The sequence below is a fragment of the Helianthus annuus genome, chromosome 5 (genome assembly GCF_002127325.2).
Source record: "Helianthus annuus cultivar XRQ/B chromosome 5, HanXRQr2.0-SUNRISE, whole genome shotgun sequence".
Taxonomy (NCBI): Eukaryota; Viridiplantae; Streptophyta; class Magnoliopsida; order Asterales; family Asteraceae; genus Helianthus; species Helianthus annuus.
This window is the reverse complement of record NC_035437.2, coordinates 141,948,215-141,968,561: the sequence shown is the minus strand read 5'-3', so window position 1 is coordinate 141,968,561 and position 20,347 is coordinate 141,948,215. Positions and strand designations below refer to the sequence as shown.

The window sequence follows — 20,347 nt, the reverse complement described above, 5'->3', positions numbered from 1 at the left end:
CCCTCCTTTAGGGAATTTCGTCCCGAAATTAGGCCGAGAACCGTACATCGCCGTGTGATTTTTACCAATTTGATGCTTCAGATCTATCTGAACAACTGCGGGTACTTGGCCTTCATGTCACTTTCGAGTTCCCAAGTGAACTCCGCGCCTCGTTTGCCTTCCCATCGTACTTTCACAATAGGAATGCGAGAGCGTCTGAGTTGCTTGGTCTGTCGGTCCATGATCTCGACAGGCTTTTCCACGAAGTGTAGCGTCTCATTGACCTGAAGATCGTCGAGTGGTATTATCGCGTCGTGGTCGGCTACGCATTTTCGAAGGTTTGAAATATGGAAAGTCGGGTGGACATTGCTGAGTTCCTCCGGTAATTCGAGTTTGTAGGCAACTTTACCGATCCTTTCCAGAATCTTAAAAGGTCCAACAAATCGAGGCGCAAGTTTCCCTCTTTTGCCGAATCGGACTACTCCCTTCCAAGGTGATACCTTTAGGAGCACGTAGTCGCCAACTGCAAATTCGCGGGGCTTGCGTCGTTTATCGGCGTACATCTTTTGTCTGTCCCGGGCCTTTACCAAGTTTTCCCTTATCTGGTGGATCTTGTCAGTCGTTTCTTGCAGAATCTCGGGCCCAGTCAATTGTGAATGACCGACCTCGTGCCATACAATAGGCGAGCGACATCTCCTACCATACAAGGCTTCGAAAGGTGCCATTTCGATGCTGGAGTGATAGCTATTATTGTACGAAAATTCGACCAACGGTAGGTGTTTGCTCCAACTACCACCAAAATCGATAACACACGCACGGAGCATGTCTTCAATAGTACGAATCGTTCTTTCAGTCTGCCCGTCGGTTTGCGGGTGGAATGCGGTACTCAAATTCAGCGTCGTACCAAGAGCTGCTTGAAAAGTTTCCCACAATCTCGATGTAAACCGAGCATCGCGATCCGAAATGATGTCTCGAGGCGTACCATGATTCTTAATGATCTCGTCGGTGTAGATTTGGGCTAGCTTGGCCACCTTATAGTCTTCTCGTATTGGCAAAAAGTGGGCTGATTTGGTTAGACGGTCGACTATAACCCAAATACTGTCGTGACCTGATGGCGTGGTCGGAAGCTTAGTTATGAAATCCATAGCTATGCTTTCCCACTTCCATACGGGTATCGGCGGTTGTTCGAGTAAGCCTGAGGGTCTTTGGTGTTCAGCCTTGACTCTTGCACAAGTTAAACAGCTACCAACATATAGAGCAATATCCCTTTTCATCCCAGGCCACCAGTACTTGTAGCGAAGGTCCTGGTACATTTTGTCCGCACCGGGATGAATGGAATATCGGGATTTGTGGGCTTCGTTCATGATGATCTTTCGCAAATCTGTCCTCCTCGGAACCCAGATTCGGTCCAGATAATAGAATATCCCGTTGGCTTTGCTCACGAGCTGAGTTCCGTCGTGATAGATTCGTTCTTTCTTCAACGTACGCTCGTTAAAGCAAGCGTGTTGCGCTTCGCGGATGAGAGCTTCGAGGTTATACTGAGCCTGGATGTTTCGAACACCTATCACGTAATTCTTTCTGCTGAGGGCGTCTGCAACTACATTCGCCTTGCCTGGGTGATAACGGATCTCACAGTCGTAATCGTTGAGAAGTTCTACCCATCGGCGTTGACGCATATTGAGTTCTCTCTGGTTAAAGATATGTTGTAGGCTCTTGTGATCGGTGAAGATCGTGCACTTTGTACCATACAGGTAGTGTCGCCAAATCTTTAAGGCAAAGACAACTGCGCCTAGCTCGAGGTCATGGGTTGTATAGTTCTTCTCGTGGATTTTGAGCTGTCGAGATGCGTAAGCTATAACCTTGTCTCGTTGCATGAGAACACAGCCAAGTCCAAGGTTTGAAGCATCACAATAGACAACGAAGTCATCGCTTCCGTCCGGCAGTGTAAGAACTGGTGCATGGCACAGCATGTGTTTGAGGGTTTGGAAAGCAGTCTCCTGCGCGTTTCCCCACACAAAAGGCTTGTCTTTATGAGTAAGGGAGGTAAGCGGTACAGCAATCTTTGAGAATCCTTCGATGAATCTCCGGTAGTAACCTGCTAATCCGAGAAAAGAGCGAACTTCTGACGGATTCCTTGGCGTAACCCATCCCTTGACTGCCTCAATCTTTGCAGGATCAACGTGTATACCCCGACTATTCACAATATGACCCAGAAATTGCACCTCCTCCAACCAGAACTCACACTTGGAGAATTTGGCGTAGAGTTGGTTTCCCTGAAGCAACTCGAGAACCAAACGCAAATGCTGCGCATGTTCGGCCCTCGATCTGGAATAGATCAGGACATCGTCGATAAATACAATGACGAAACGGTCTAAGAACGGTTTACACACGCGATTCATCAGATCCATAAAGACCGCGGGTGCGTTGGTCAAACCAAAAGGCATGACAACAAATTCGTAGTGGCCGTATCGGGTTCGAAAAGCGGTTTTGGGTATGTCTTCCTCTTGAATCCGCAACTGATGGTAGCCTGAACGTAGATCAATCTTGGAGAAACACTGAGCACCTTGTAATTGGTCAAACAGATCATCGATTCTTGGTAAGGGGTATCGGTTCTTGATGGTCAACTTGTTCAATTCCCGGTAATCGATGCACATTCGGAACGACCCGTCCTTCTTTTTGACGAAAAGGACTGGTGCGCCCCATGGAGAAGTGCTCGGGCGAATGAAGCCTTTTTCAAGTAACTCTTGGAGTTGGTTCGAGAGTTCTCGCATCTCAGATGGAGCGAGTCGATACGGAGCTTTGGCCACTGGGTTGGCTCCTGGAATAAGGTCGATTCGAAAGTCGATATCACGACTTGGAGGTAATCCAGGAAGATCATCAGGGAACAGCTGAGGAAATTCTCGGACAACGGGGACATCCTTGACTTCAACTTTCTTTTTCTTGTCCGTCTCTGCTACAACAATGTTGGCCAAGAAGGCTCGATATTCCTTGCGGAGATATTTGCGAGCTTGAAGACAGGACATGAGCTTGAGATCTTTTGCAGTAGTTTCACCGTACACACATAGAATATCACCACTAGCTAACACAAATCGAATCATTTTATCGAAGCACACAACTTCAGCATGGTTTTCGCGAAGAAAGTCCATGCCTACTATGACGTCGAAACTTCCGAGCTGCATCGGGATAAGATTGATAGGAAAGATATGGCTGTTGAGCTCGAGAGTACAATCACGGAGCACGGAATTGACGGCGATTGTTCTTCCGGTAGCGACTTCTACTTCGAATGACGACGAAAGATAAGAGCGCTTACGTCTAAGAAGTTTCTCGAATTCAAAGGACACAAAGCAGTTATCGGCTCCAGTATCAAACAAACATGATGCATATATACCATTCACAAGGAACGTACCATTGACCACGTTGTTGTCAGCTTGAGCCTGACGTGCATTGATGTTGAAGGTTCTGGCGTGAGCTGCTTGCTGTTGAGGCTGCTGTTGTTGAGCTTCTTGCTTGACTACCCTGTTCGGGCACCGGTTTGCAAAGTGGTTAGGGTCACCACATGCAAAGCAGGTCCGAACATTGGTTGTTGGGGCCTGAGCGGCTTGTTGAGCTTGAGGAGCAGGGAGTAGAGCTTGGTTGGCAGTGACTTGGGCTTGAGCTTGACGGGGACCATAGCGGCAACTCGCAGTGAAATGCCCGTAAACGTTGCAGTGGGCACAGAATCGGCAGGCCACACCCACCGGGTGATGATAGGAACATGTAGCACAGAGTGGGTGGGGGCCGGTGTACGCACGCTTCGCTGGCGGCGCATTGATCACTGGCGCTGAACGTTGTGGCTGTTGCTGCTGGGCTGGTACAGACTGTAGTGGAGCAGCAGTGGTTGCGGCAGCGCAACTTTTGTTCTTCTTTCTTCTTCTCGAAGACTTGGAGGCTTGAGTGGTGGTGTTGTCGGTTGATGCGGCGGTGACTTGATGCAGGGGCTTGACTTGCTTATCCCAGAAACCAGCCTTCACCCGCTTGTCATTAATCTCAGCGGCGAGCAGGTAGGTCTCCTCAATCGTTGCGGGCTTTGAAGCTAGGACAAAATCCGCTACACAGTCAGGAAGAGCGCGGATGTATTTTTTGATGGTCATGTCGGGAGTCTTGACCTAGTCTGGACAGATGATGCTTAACTGCTTGAAGCGAGCAGTGAGACCGGCGTTGTCACCCTTGTCTTGTTTAATACCCCAGAATTCATCCTCCAACTTATGACGCTCATGGGAGGGACAGTATTCTTCGATCATGATTTCCTTCAGCTTCTTCCATGACAGAGCATAGGCTGCGTCGTTTCCGCGCTTGTTTCTTTCAGCAGTCCACCAGTCCAAAGCACGGGACTGGAAGACGCCAGTAGCATTGAGAGTCCGGAGATTATCTGGGCATCCACTTTGTCGAAAGGTGACTTCTATCGAGTCAAACCAGTGAAACATAGCCGTTGGACCATCCTCGCCGGTGAACTCTTTTGGCCCACATGCCTTAAATTGCTTGAAGCTAAAAGCAGTCTTGCTGGATTCTTTCGGAGCATCAGCTTGTGACATCTCAGATGATTTGCTGGCGTTCTCATAGACCTCACTCACGGCCTTCGCCACGGTCTTAGAGATGATAGCAGCCAGACGTCGATCTCTTTTCTCCTGGCGGGTAAGACGCGAGCGTGATCTAGGTTGTCCAGATGACGACATGGTCTGCAATAGACATCGTCACAGGCTCAACACAACGAATTCGAGTCTCACACGTTCTTAGATCTCTAAAGCTTAGAATCACGTCGCATCTCTCGTCACGTAACACATATAATCACATAAGCACATAATCATAGAGGCACATAAGCACAGCAGCAATTAGGGCACATAAGCAATTAAGCAAATAGAGCACTTGATTTCCTAAACACGTACGCAATTTTATCACAGAGGTAGTCAGAAAACAGAAACCTATAACCACAAGTCGAGTGCCGTTCGTTTTGCGTATCGGATAGCACCACATTGTATCGTCTATCTTAGTCGTGTAGCGTAGCATAGCACATTGGTTTCGTTTAGATCACATCAACAGGGATTTGAATCGAGATAGAATAGCAACAAAGGTCACGCAGATTGATAACAAATGGAGTAACCAACGAATCTTAAAACACGTAAACAGGTAAATCACATAAAATCAACGAAGCAACACTTAAAGTCGGAAAATGGATTGTCTGCGGCTACTAGACTTTGACTAACCATGGCAATTTAACTATTCACAGTTGTCTTGTCGTCACTTTCGACTCTAGGGGACATGTTTCTGCCTCGATTCTTGGACATTATGCATGCGCATCCTAGGCCATACTCGTGAGTTCAGGTCGTTGGAGTCCGTCAATTGCCTTGGCGAGATAAAATAAAGTCGGAATAACTGCCAAGATTAGGGTTTCACCCCTAGCTCAGCAATCTCTTCCTTGTTTTAAGAAAATTTAGAGGAAAGTTTTCATCAAATTACGGGTTTCAGCCCTAATTTGGTATAATTCTCCCCCGTTTGTTGATGGAAATTTGCACAAAGTAATTGGCAAAATTTTGTAATTTTAGGCAGGAATTTGCGGATTTCACCCCTAATCCCGTCCAAATTACGAAATTTGGCTCGGAGTTCGGATGTAATGATAGAATAGAAGGAAACAACATAACATAAAATAAGCACATAAACTTGGCCCTTTGGTTCCTAACTATAGTCTAGGTTTCTAAGACAGCGATCCGGACTACATCGTGTCTAACCTAATTCCCTATAGTTATGGCTCTGATACCAATCTGTCACACCCCAACCGATGGCGGAATCATCGGGGCGCGGCACTGAGCGAAACAGATTGTTCAGAAGTTTCCACAACAACTATCATACAATTCAGTTATATAACACGTCCCATACCGTGTCCCAAACAAATACAAGTTATCATAGAAATCAACTAAACAATATGGGAACTGTTCCGACAACTCAAGTTTAATTATTACAGACCGAATTTAAATATTGTTTTACGACTTCTAGACGACTAACTATAGATCTTCCTGACTACAGGTGCCAGTACAAGATCTACAGATAATTATGACCCTGGAGCAGGTATATGGACACTGTCCTAAGGTCACAGGCTCCTAGAAGCTTATTATTGCCTCGCTTCCCTAGCACGCTAGTAGCTTAAACACCTGTCACATACGTTAAAATAAAAGTCAATACATATAATGTAAAGGTGAGTACACAAGTTTGATATAGCATATAGAGTTCGAAAAGTTTACGCATAACCAAGCACGTACACAAGGGCAAACGATGCATGTAAATTATCAACATGGGACCATCGATACCAACGACTTCGGGTTGACTGTCCGAGACAGTTCGCAATACATGATTACCACTGTAATCCATGCAGGTAATTGTCCTTAGCAACCCCCGTGTGAACGGGTGCTGAGTCCAAACTATAGTACTACGTTGCTAAAGCAGGCAGATAGCACTCCACGTGTAAACATAATAAACAGCAATCATTTAGACAAGTAATACATGCAAGTAGGTTAGCGTTCAAATAGTTTGTGTTGTTTGTGGATTTGATAGATTACGTATGTAACACCCAAAAGTGCTGAAAGCAAAAAGGGATCGAGTATACTCACAGTGGTTGGTTGTGGATTGAAGGGAGCACTGAGAATAGGTTAGCCTGAATAGTTCGATAACACAACGATGAGTAACGCGGAAAAAGTGAACAGTGGAAATTGGATCGGATAGACCAATCGATCGGACAGCAGTTCGATCGAGTGGGCTGTTCGATTGGTTTGAAAATCCGTTCGAACATCCATTCGATCGGCCGGCTGGCTCGATCGGCTGGTTCTTTCAAGTGGATTGTTTCTTCCTTTGATGTAAAGGATGTGTTTGTGTATGATGGTTCGTACTACCTTTCATGTTGGCCGATCGAACAGCTGTTCGATCGGTTAGCCCAACCGATCGGCTAGCACTTCATTGTTTTCAAATATGTCACTCGATCGGTTGGTATGCTCGATCGGGTGACATTCCAATGTTTCGAAAAGTCTAAGTGTTGAAGTATAGTATCTCATGATTCGAGTAGTAATGATTACAATCGAGTGGCGTAGTCGATCGAACAGTACCTCGTCAATACTACACTTTTGTGAGTTTGTGGGACTAAGTGCTAGTCGATCGGTTAGCCTAGTCGATCGGCTGGCATAGTCGTTCGGTTGGGCTGTTCGATCGAACAGCCTAGCCGTTCGGCCAGCTTCTCGATTCGGTTAACCTTTCACTTAACACTTGGTTATTCCCGTTATTTGTTGATGTTTTAGAGATATTTTGACTACGAGTTGAACCACAAAGCTGAAGTCCCCACTTAGTCTACTGACTCGAGCAGGAATCACCCAAGCTCGGCCAGAGACGGTTTGGAACTTAAGTTTAACGTCTAACCCGAGATCGGTAAATCTCTTGGTAAAACCCGAATCTTGAACCATGTGTTTGTTTAGAATGGTTTATAAATCGGTTCAAGCTTCGTTTTCACCGGTTTGAGTGTAAAAGAGTTGAAAGATAGATGAAAACCCATCTTCCAATCCTTTTCCACCGTGAAATGTTAAGATCTTTGGAAGATTTTAGGTTATTTATGTGGAAATCGGTTAGATCTAAGTTATTCATGGTGGAATGATGCCAAAACTTAGTGTTCTTGTAGAACACATGATGACATCACCCAAGAACACCTAGATCTTGGTGATTTCATGGATGAAATCCAAGTTTTGAAAGATAGAAAGATGGAGAATCGATTAATGAACAAAAACGTACAAGGATTAGAGCAAAATACTTACCGGTTTGAGAGAAATCTGAGATTTAGTGAGAAGAAGAGGCTGGTCGGTCAGAGCTTTTCCAAAAGTGGAAAGTTTGACAAGGACAGCCCTATTTATAGGCTTCCAAAAGAGGAAAGGGTCAGCTGATCGAACAGCATCCCTGATCGAGCAGCTGTCCGATCGAACAGCCTGTTCGATCGGCTAGCCTGTTCGATCAGGTTGCCCTGTTCGATCGGCTTGCCTGGTTTTGAGTGTTTTGCGACGATTTTTGATATCTCGACTTCGATGAACGATGATTTGAGGATGATAGAACTCCTAATCAAATTACTTTTAGTCTCAACTACTATATCTAACATACAAGCATCCTTACAACCATTTCGGGTTTGATTTCCATTGAGTTTGATTCACCTTTGAGTCTTGATTGATTTGATTGATTCACCACACACTTTAACATAAAAATAAACATGCACAAGTAACACATAAGGCACACACACACGTATAAAAAGTACTAAAATCCCCACACTTGAGTTCGATGATTGATTTGATTCACCTTGGTTATTGATTGACTAGCTTTATTGCATTGTTACTTCCTATCATTCACAGTTGGTCGTTGATTCACAGTTCGATTATCGGTCGATTAGTTTGATTATACAACACTTACTCCAAATAATATGAGAATCAAAATGAAACTAAAATGAATTTAATCTTTATTAATCTTTAATTCCAATAACAGTCAACTCTTGACTTTGACTTTGACTTTTGGAAAACACGGGGTGTTACAGCCACTATGTTGGCTTTTCCGGGATGATAATGAATTTCACAGTCATAATCTTTCACCATCTCTAACCAACGTCGTTGTCTCATATTTAACTCTTGTTGATCAAAGAAGTACTTGAGACTCTTATGGTCAGTGAAAATAGTGCATTTCACACTAAAGAATGCCTCCATATTTTTAAGGCAAAGACTACCGCCGCCAATTCCAGATCATGTGTCGGATATTTCCTTTCATGAATCCTTAATTGTCTGGAAGCAAACGCGATCACTTTTCCTCGCTGCATAAGTACACATCTGAGACCCAGTTGAGACGCGTCTGAATCAAACTTTCTTTAAGGATACGGAAGGCATCTTCTTGTGCACTACCCCAATCAAACTTCTCCTCTTTACGGGTCAATTTAGTTAATGGAGTTACGATCTTGGAGAAATCTTGTATAAATCTCCGATAATAACCCGCAAGACCTAGAAAAGTCCTAATCTCTGATGGATTCTTTGGAGGTTTCTATTTTGACACAGCTTCTATTTTGGACGGATCTACCGAAACTCCCTCGGCACTAATAACATGCCCTAGAAACTGCACTTTACGTAGCCAAAAGGCACATTTTGAAAACTTTGCATAAAGTCTTTCACGCCTAAGCGTTTCAAGTACTTCACGCAAATGACATTCATGATCCACTTCGCTTTTTGAATATACCAGAATGTCGTCGATGAAAACAATCACCGACTTATCTAGCATTGTTTTGCAGACGCAGTCCATAAGATCCATGAAAGCCGCCGGTGCATTAGTCAATCCGAAAGACATTACTAAAAACTCATAATGTCCATAACGCGTTCGGAATGTTGTTTTGGGTATATCTTCGTCTTTTACTTTTAACTGATGATAACCCGATCTTAAGTCGATCTTTGAAAACCAACTCGCGCCTTGTAATTGATCGAACAAGTCGTCAATCCTAGGAAATGGATATTGATTCGTTACCGTGAGTTTATTCAACTCCCGGTAATCAATGCACATCCTCATACTTCCGTCTTTCTTCTTTACAAATAATACTGGCACTCCCCACGGAGAAACACTCGGTTGAATAAATCCTTTATCGAAAAGGTCTTGCAATTGCGATAGCAATTCTTGTAGTTCCGACGGCGCTAATCAATAAGGAGCCTTGGCTACCGGCTTCGCGCCCGGGACTAATTCAATGCCAAAATCCACCTCATGCTCTGGTGGTAATCCCGGTAGATCTTCCGGAAAAACATCTTCGAATTCTCGTACTACTGTTACATCTTAGATTTCTGGAGCCTCTTTATTTGAATCATGTATGTAGGCCATATACGCTTTACATCCATGTCGAACCAGCTTGCAACCTTTGATGAAAGAACAGATTATGGGGCTACAGCTTTTCTCCCCACAAATAGTAACATGTTTCCCGCTTGGAGACATTAGTTGTATCTCTTTACGGTTACATATTACTTTCGTGTCATATCGAGCTAACCAATCCATCCCGATTACCACTTAGAATTCTCCCATTGACATGGGAATTTAAATCAACAAAGTATTCTTCATCGTCAATGCTCAGTTTGCAATTCCAACACATATCACAAACAATAAAACTTTTATTATCACCTATTTCTACTTCTAGTGGTATAGGTAATTTTGTTAACGTGAATGTAGGGTGTTGTATAAATCGGTGTGATATAAAAGATCTATTTGCACCCGTATCAAATAAAATTCGTGCTGGAATTGAATTTACAAGAAATATACCTGAAACGACATCAGGTTCGGTTTTAGCCTCAGCAGCTGTCATGTGGAAAGATCTAGCCTTTGCTTTCTGGGCATCAGGCTTTACATCAGTGGTGTCTTTGGTTCCAGCTAACTCCGGGCACTCAGACTTTTTGTGTCCCGATTTATAACATTTATAGTATACCGACACCTTTCCTGGGCAATTTGTAACCACATGTCCCACTTTACCACAAGTAGGACATGGTTTGTTCTTGAAATAACATTCGCCCTTGTGATTCTTTCCACAAATTTTGCATGGAGGTATCCCACCCTTTTCTACTCCTTTCTTCGGAGCTTCATTCAGCTTTTGTTTCTTCGCGGGGGTTGGATTTTTATCAAACACCCTTTGCTCACCCCTTTCAATCTGCTTTTTCAGCTCAATTTCCCTTTCACGTGCGGCATTCACTATCTCTGTAAGATGCCCATATTTTGAAGGAGTCATAAACTCCCGATACTCCACGCTCAGCATGTTATAATAATAATATATTTTCTATTCTTCAGTCTAAACCAGCTCATCACAAAACCTGAGCTTATCAAGGAAGATTCCCGTAATCTTCTCTATCGACTCACCACTATGCCTTAGCTGAATAAATTCTTCTTTAATCCTATTGATCACAACTTTCGGACTATGGTGTCTAAGAAATGGAGTTTTGAATTCCTCCCACGTCATAATTCTCATGGCCTCAATTCCCTGTTCCTTCTTCAAATTATCCCACCAATCCTTAGCTTGGCCCCTCAACTGACCGGTTCCGTATGCCACGAAATCAGTCTCCTCATAATGGGTTCTTTCGAATACCCCTTCGATATCGCTAATCCATCGTTGACAAACGATCGGATCAACTTCACCATGATAGAACGGGGGTTTGCACGTCATAAATTTATTGTATGGACACGCTTTCGATTTACCCGTATCTCTCTTTTCATTCATCTTATCTTCTATCACTGCTAAAAGCGTTGTTTGTAGTCTATCGATGAACTGCGGTAGACTAGCTTCTAAAGCTTTTCCGACTTCCTTGGAAATAGTAGCTTTCATCTCTTTCGTTACACGAGATGTTGATTCCTTTCCGGTTTCACCGACCATTTCTTTGACTGAAATATTCACAATAGTTAATCAATAACTGTTTAATTTATTTCCACCTTGTTACATGGAAGTTGATATTACACATACTTAATCACAAGTAATGTGTATTTCTATTCTTTTTTTTAGGTTTGATCAATAACATATCTTGCCTTACCTTTCTTACTTAGTGTATTTCCCGGGTTCGAGCGTATTCATACACTCCTCCCATACATCTTTCATATGTTTTTCATTATCAAATTCTATAAATCTATACTAATTTATAAACAGCTCTTACCGGATGTCTTGATCAAGCTTTGAACCGAAAACGCTTTATCTTAACGAGGCTCTGATTACCAACTTGTTAGACCCTTATAGACCTTTGTAAAATTCATAATATTTCAAGTGCCAATTTCACAAAACGACATTTATATCAGATTTCAAGATAAAAAAAAACGTTCTTTATCGTTTACATAACATATCATTAAAACACAACATACTTCCTTTTAAACCCATACACCTATATTTACAAAAGTATGATAACTCACTCTAAAGTTGTTGTGACAAAAGTCTCGATTTAGTCGCGGAAGCTTTGAGTTAAGCGCGTATTCGGTTCTGTTCTACACTTGATCGCCATCCGTTTACATCATACTATTAGCTACAATCAAAAACACCCAAATTCGTTAGCTTAGAATATTTAAGACTTGGCTTAAGGGTTCAGGAGGTTAAAATGCATAACAGCAACACTTCAGCGATTTTTAACCTCGTCGCGTGACGCAACGGGAGAAGCAGATAAGGGTCGAGTGACGCGACCAAGGTCGCGGGCCGCGACGGCCAACAACGTTTGTCGTGGCGTGGCGCGAGCATGTCTTTTTGACAGAACTGTTGTTTAAACATCCTGCATATTCCCAGCTTCGCTAATAGTTACTAAAACGGTCATAACTTCTCCGTTATTGATCCGAATTAGGTCCCGTTTCTTCCTACATGACCGTAATTCGATATTCTATAACATAGAATGAAAATACTACATTCACAAGAACAAATTTCTTTCATTTGAGCACTCGGAATATTAATATTTTCATAATTATTCGACCCATTCCAAATTACAACCCATAGACTTCATTTATAAATTCCAAAACCTCTATAGGCTTACATATCAACCTATTCATATTTTTATGACCAGTTTTATTAAAACTCAAGTATCATTAACGAGATATATACGTATTAATTAACCCGTTTATCCCACTTAACTACATTCATCGATTTAACTTATCCCAAGCTTAATGCCTTGGTGATTTTCGACCCGTTTGATTTCTCTAGCGAATTTCATCGTCTTCCTGAAATCAACCATGTAACATTCGAGTCAACTTGACCTGTTTAACTTTCAAGTGGAATCCACCACTTTCCAAATTTTTATTTTCTCGAAATTTATACTTTTTCTTGTTGGATATTACAAACGAAATCCTTCGTTTTTGTGTTATCCAACATTATAAAGATTTGATTATCATTCAACCATTAAGCATAAAAGTGCTAATACAAGATATTACGAAGCGAGTAGTCGCGTACCTTTCAAAGCTTTCCTTTTAGGAGAGTATCCGTTCCGCCTTGCCCACTTGATGATCCACCCAAATCACCTATATAGTTTGATCCGAATATATAGTTTAGAACTCATAGTTCAATATTCGATATCTCATTCACTTGATTAATTCATTAAGCGGTTACTTCGTATATTTCAAGCATTCCCATTCAATCAAGCATTTTATCAAACATCTAGAGTGCATAATTTGTGTTCTTACACTATCATGTTCATGGTTAATAATTTTAACCAAATTTAAGTATAGTAATTCCATTCATATATCAAGAACACCATAATTACACTAGAATTTGCATCATAAGCATCAATTAACATTCAATAACACAAAAATATATGTATTCTTTACAATACCCATATACCCTTATGTAATTAACATTAAAACTCATAGATTATACCATGAATTATGAATTGATAATTTCATTGTCTAAGATTAGTTCCTAGACTTGTATTCATCAAGATTTAACCCTAACATCCATTAATTTACCATTAATTTCTGTTATAAGAATTCAAAATCATAAAAACATCTTCATAATTCAAAATTAAGCATACCTTTCGATCCCCCAGTGATAGTGATCTAGCTTAATTTTAACTCCTGATTGAATTCTTTCTTGGATTTGAAGTAGTTTTGAGTGAATTAGGGTTTTGAAGAACTTTGGGGTCGCTCATGAGGATTTCGATCGAAAAGGGAATACACACAAGGTGTGTATAGTGATGTTTATCCAGGATTTTAAAAAAAACATCTTTCTAGAATTGCACAATTGGTACCCCAAGTTTCTAAGTTATCACAATGGTTATAATTCTTGATTTCCCCATCTTTTCTTATTAAGAATTTAACTAGGTTAATTATGCCTAGTTTACATTCTCATTATTTTATGATTATTATTCTAACTTATACATGTATAACGACATATATAGTTTAATAAAATTTAGGGGTGTTACATATTAAAAAGCTATATATTATTTTAAATTTGAAATTACTATTCATCATCCTTGGATAGAAAGCTAAATCATTAGAATCGGTTCAGTTTATCATTGTATCATTTTACGATAGCAAATAAATACTTTATTTTTAATATAAATTCGTTTTTAATAAAACTTATATTAATCGAGGGTAAAAAGTAAGCTCAACTACGTACTTAAGTTTATAGAAGAAAAAATAACGAACATAATTTATTAAAGAAATGTCAAATTAATTGATGAAGTAAAGATGAATTTAAAAAAATGAAGAAAATATTATTAAAAACAAAATAAATGATAAAGGAAATATGGTTTAAAAAAGAAAAAATAAAAATATGTTAAAAGCTAAAAGTAAATAGAATAAATTAAAATATGTTAAAACTTAAAAGTTAATATTTAAAAAATATATTAAAATAATAAAATATTAAAAAGCTATATATTATTTTTAATTTGAAACTAGTATTAACCACCTCCGCGTTGCGGCGGGGATGAACACCAATGCCACACTACTATCAACGACCACCAACAATAAAGTTGCAGCGTGTTAATACGAAAAAATTAAATCGAAACGTAAAACATATAAAAATAACTAAGTCGATTTAGGACCCGAGCATTACGATTAACCTGTCAAACGGAAAAAAATAGACGACGTAAAATCGTTTAACCACACACGCACGTTGCGCCCTGTTAACTCGCAAAATTATTTATAGTATTTAAATAAAATACAAAAAAAAATTTAGTATTTAAATGAAATACAAATTTGTCTTTAGTGGATACAACCCACTAAGAATTATGTGACAAATCATAATGCATAGATATGTGGCAAATTATATACCCCCATGTTGTGGTGGGGGCGTAAAACCGTGCTAAGTAGCTCCAATATTATATCACGGTGAGCGACCATCAACACCAGAAAGGTTCGTGTAAAAAAAGAAATAAAAAACGAAATATAAAATCAAACGAAAAGTGGACGATGAAACAATGTTGAACCACACACTCTAAATGTAAAACATAGAAAACAATAACTAAGTTGTTCTGTGACGGGGTGTTAAACAGGAAAACTAAGCATCAAAAGATTGAATCATACAATCACGTTGTTAGCATGTTAACTCGCAAAATTTGACCAAAACGTAATACAAAAAATCTGTATGGGGTTAAAAGTGATTGGTTATAATGTAAAACATATAAATGTATGGGGTGAAGAGTAAAAAATTAAAGATAAAAAAGAAAGAAAAAAAAACTAAAAGTATGTACAACCCACCAAACATATGAGTACAACCCTTTATTCCTACAAATGTTAATTTGTATATGCTTAAAAGTGATTTATGGTTAAACTAAAACAAATTAAAGATAAAAGAATCAAAATAGAGTACAACCCATGAAACATATAATACAATCCTTGATGCCTACATATGTTTCAAATTGATATTATATAAATTACTATTCATCATCCTTGGAAAACTATATATATACTAGTGATTTTCCCCGCGCTACGCAGTGGGAATTCGGTTGGTATCGTTCGATTCGTTACGGTTACGGTACCGACACTTGCTATAGCAAACGCAAGAGAAAACCTTACATGGATCGAAAACAATAAAATCAATTACAGATATCGGCACATATATTGTTTAGTTGATATTGGTTCGGTTGGTTTGCGTTCTATGTTTTTTGTTTCAAAATTGCCATATAAACTTTATTGAAAACGACTATTCTGTTGCTATTGTACAAATTTGAACCGAGACCGACTGAACAACATTTGTATTTGTATCGGTACCGGTTTTTATTTTTATTATTTTAGCTTTCAATAAACTAAGATTATATCGATACCATATTGTATCGGACTGAACAACATCAGTTCGGTACGTATTAATTTTTATGGTTTCTTGTTTGATAACATATATCATGTCGCTACCGTAGTGAACTGAACCAAAACCGAACAAACAATGTAAGTTCGGTAGTGGTATTTATTTTTATTGTTTTTTTTTCTTTCGATAAACTAACATCGAATCGCTAGCATATCGTACCAAACAACATCGGTACTGTTCATGTTATTAGTATTCGTATCTATGGTTTCAAATTTAAAAACAATTATTATACAACTTTGTCTGTGACGACAATTAAATATCGGTACCGATACCATCATAATTTGAACCAGTTGATATCATTCGAACAACATCGGTGTCGGTACCGGCTTCCGCTTTTATAGTTTGGGTTGTAAAACACATATGGATTTCTATATCGAGTGCATGAACGTACCAGTACTGTAACGAACCGAATCCGAATCGATACCCATCCAACGCCCTCGCTAATGTACCATCACAATGCGCGGGCAAATAACTTGGAATGTTAAAAAATAAACATGAATGCAAATTTAGAATTTTTTTTCAAAAAGTTATTGAACGTAAGGTATTATAAAAAACAAATCAAATGCTAAATATAATACTACTAATAAAAATAATGAAACAAATACTTAAGAATTATTAATTACTATTTATTACGGACAAATCAAATGAATAAAATGTTTAAAAACAAATTACACGCCAAATATAATACTACTAATAAAAAATAAAGAAACACATACCTAAGAATTTTCGATTACTATTTATTACTAAAAATAAAATAAATAATAGATAAAATATTACTAAAAATAAAATAAATACTTCCAAAATTTCAATTATTATTTATCATAACTTTCTATTAATTTATTAAATATAATAGTGGATTTTTCTCCACGGAATTCGTTCGGTATCAATTTGCTTGCACATCAATCATAGGGGAAAAACACGTTGTGATGGCATATTCCGAATCATGGGAAAACAACATTATTATCTGAAATTAAATCGTAGAATCATTTAAGAGAAAGATTATCTCCAAATTTAAAATAAATAACTAAAATAGTTAGTTGGGTATTACCATAAATGTAAATTTAATAAATAAACAATTAACCTAATCATATTTATGTTTAGGTATCTTGGTGGAAATAATTTATAAATAATTAATGAAATATGTATTAATTTAATTGTTTATCATTTGTTAATAATAATAAAGTAATCAAATTCACAATTTATCATCACTTGCTATTTATAATAATAATAATAATAATAATAATAATAATAATAATAATAATAATAATAATAATAATAATTGTACATTAATTAATTTCTATTTTCTCGTTGTGCCCCTTCCCCTTTTATGCTTCTAATTTGTAAGTTTGGAAAGAGGGACTAGCCCTCGTCTTATAAGGCTGGATGTGCCAATGACAGGACAATAATGACTAAAAACATAATTGTAATTAAATTTTCTGCTTTTTATTTTGTTGCTTTCCTTAGGCAATATATGGAGCAGCTACTGACACGACAACGGCTACTCTAACATGGGCTTTAGCTTTACTAGTCAACCACCCTGTGGTCTTGAGACAAGCTCAACAAGAGCTTCAAAGCCATGTTGGAAGAGACAGGAAAGTTGAAGACTCAGACATGAACCACTTGGTCTATCTACAAGCCATTATCAAAGAGACAATGCGTCTTTATCCAGCTGCACCGCTTTCTGTTCCTCATGAATCCACAGAAGACTGCATTGTAGGAGGTTACACTATCCCTAGAGGGACTCGCCTTTTAGTAAATATTTGGAAGATTCATCACGATCCACAAATATGGGCCGCTCCATTTGAGTTCCGACCTGAGAGGTTCTTGACCAGCAATAAAGAAATAGATGTGAAGGGTCGGCATTTTGAGTTGATTCCATTTGGAAGTGGTCGAAGAATATGCTTGGGGATGTCCTTTGCTCTTGAAGCTGTGCAGTTGATACTGGCCAACATAATACATGGATTTGAGTTCCAAAACCCATCAAATGATCAAATTGACATGACGGAAAGTCCTGGATTAGTTAATCATCTAGCTACTCCACTTGAGCTACTTGTTGCACCTCGACTATTGCCATATGTGTATGGAGACGTGGTTTAGGCCTCTACCTTCCTGTTGTATCTCCAGGAGCCCTATGTTTGCGTATCATGTGTGGGGATTCGTGTGCTTTGCCAGGTGCTATAAAAAAACAAATATATGCTTTAAGTGTGTATGTAAATTCGTCACAAATAACACTTGCTAATACCAAGATGTGTATGTTATTATGACGTGCTTTTTAAACAAAAGTGATGATATTGAAGAATAATTGAAACCAAATGCAGTTACGAAAAAAATAATAAAATATATAAAAGTGGAAGGGTAAATATTTGATAAAAAATAGAGATTTTTACATATTTCCCCCTCCTAAGCTGACTTATTACGTATTTCCCCAAATAAAAAAAAACAAGTACATATTTCCCCTCCCTAACCCATATATATTACATATTTCTCCTTTTCATTAAAAACTCTAATTAAATGACTATCTTACCCTTAGTGAACTATTAAATTAATATTTACATATTTCTCCTCTCTAATATCATCAACCAATTACATATCCCCCAATTCATGTACTATTTTACCAATTCTTCTATTTGCTACTCTTCTCCAACAATACCATAATATAATAAAAATGTAAACTTTCAAAAATGTAATCCTTATATTGGTTTTCTAATCATCCATAACAAACAAGAAGAGCCATTACTGGTGGAGCAGCATATCCAAGTCCTTGCAAAATACCAACGTTAAGGGTGTCCGGGGCACTTAGCGGGGAGGCCTGCGGTGAGCCTAGTCCCCGAGCGGGAATACCGCCGCCATCAACGCGGGGAGGCGAATCGGGGAGCCGGAGCGAGGAGAGTTCACCGATGAGATTTGTATATATTTGAGTTCTTTTTTTTTTTCCTTGTGATAATCTAATATACATGCTGAGTTTGTGAGTTAATTTTTGAGACCTGTTACACTTTCAAAGAAGAAGAAGAAGAAGAAGAAGAAGAAGAAGAAGAAGAAGAAGAAGAAGAAGAAGAAGAAGAAGAAGAAGAAGAAGAAGAAGAAGAAGAAGAAGAAGAAGAAGAAGAAGAAGAAGAAGAAGAAGAAGAAGAAGAAGAAGAAGAAGAAGAAGAAGAAGAAGAAGAAGAAGAAGAAGAAGAAGAAGAAGAAGAAGAAGAAGAAGAAGAAGAAGAAGAAGAAGAAGAAGAAGAAGAAGAAGAAGAAGAAGAAGAAGAAGAAGAAGAAGAAGAAGAAGAAGAAGAAGAAGAAGAAGAAGAAGAAGAAGAAGAAGAAGAAGAAGAAGAAGAAGAAGAAGAAGAAGAAGAAGAAGAAGAAGAAGAAGAAGAAGAAGAAGAAGAAGAAGAAGAAGAAGAAGAAGAAGAAGAAGAAGAAGAAGAAGAAGAAGAAGAAGAAGAAGAAGAAGAAGAAGAAGAAGAAGAAGAAGAAGAAGAAGAAGAAGAAGAAGAAGAAGAAGAAGAAGAAGAAGAAGAAGAAGAAGAAGAAGAAGAAGAAGAAGAAGAAGAAGAAGAAGAAGAAGAAGAAGAATGAAATGTTCTATAATTTTTTTTGAGAAAAATGCCCGGATAGTCCCTGTGGTTTCGCCTCTTTTCACCTATAGTCCCCAACTTTCTAAAATTACCTGAATAGTCCCCAAGTTTTCAATTTTTGTTCCCGGATAGTCCCTGTGCCTAACATCAGTTAGTTTTCTCAGTTAAGAGGGTGTGAAATGACAAAAATACCCTTACTAAAAAACAAAATAACTTAACCTATTTAATAGATTTATTTTTATGTGGAACCCACTACTTTATAAAAAAACAACCCCAACCCCACCCCACCCCACCCCCACCCCCACCCCCACCTTCATCGTAGACCAACCATCATCTCCGGTCATCTTCTCCGGCGAGAGGTGACGGAGGTGCAGTCGATGGTGTACGGGGTTGTGGTGTGCAGGGATGGTGTATGGTGATGTGGTGTGCGGGATTTTGTGAATGACGATGACGGAAGCGATGGATATTGCAGGTTCGTCGGAGAGTTTACGGTGACCGGAGAAAATGAGGCCTAATTTTATAACCGTCAACCAAAAATTTCATATTGTAATTCAGAACCTTAAATTTCCCATATTCTAATTCATAAAATCCCCACTAATTTGAATCCAAAATCGAAATTCACAAAATACCCACTAACACAAACCATATGCCAATGATTTCAATTAAGAAAACATATATAAACCCAATTGGGGGTAAGAACATACCAAGTGATGGAGTGATCATGCTGAAGCAAAACCCTAGTGAGCTCACGAGTGGCATTGAAGTCTTTCCAGTCGATCTTGGGGTTCCCTTCACGGGAGTAGAAAACGTAGGGTTGAAATGAAGGATATAGAGATGCTAAGAGGGTGAAGTCCGGTGGGTTATCGGAGTATTTGTTCTGGGGGTGTATGCTCCGTTTCTCTGGCGCTCTCTTCCTCTTCTTCCCCATATTTCTGGTTGGGTTTTTTTTTCAATTGGCATTTATTTAGGCCCACTCATAACT

The 20,347-nt window shown here is 39.1% G+C and overlaps 1 protein-coding gene across 1 annotated transcript in view; it reads left to right on the top strand.

The window, feature by feature from the left end:
• The window catches only part of LOC110943972 (cytochrome P450 CYP82D47), a 34,926-nt gene extending 16,823 nt beyond the window's left edge, over positions 1–18,103 (top strand). The window contains exon 2 of the mRNA XM_035990743.1: positions 17,264–18,103. Within this exon, the coding sequence (XP_035846636.1) occupies positions 17,264–17,896 (633 nt within the window). The 3' untranslated portion in view covers positions 17,897–18,103. The remainder of the gene's footprint in view (positions 1–17,263) is intronic.
• The last annotated feature ends 2,244 nt before the right edge of the window (positions 18,104–20,347 follow it).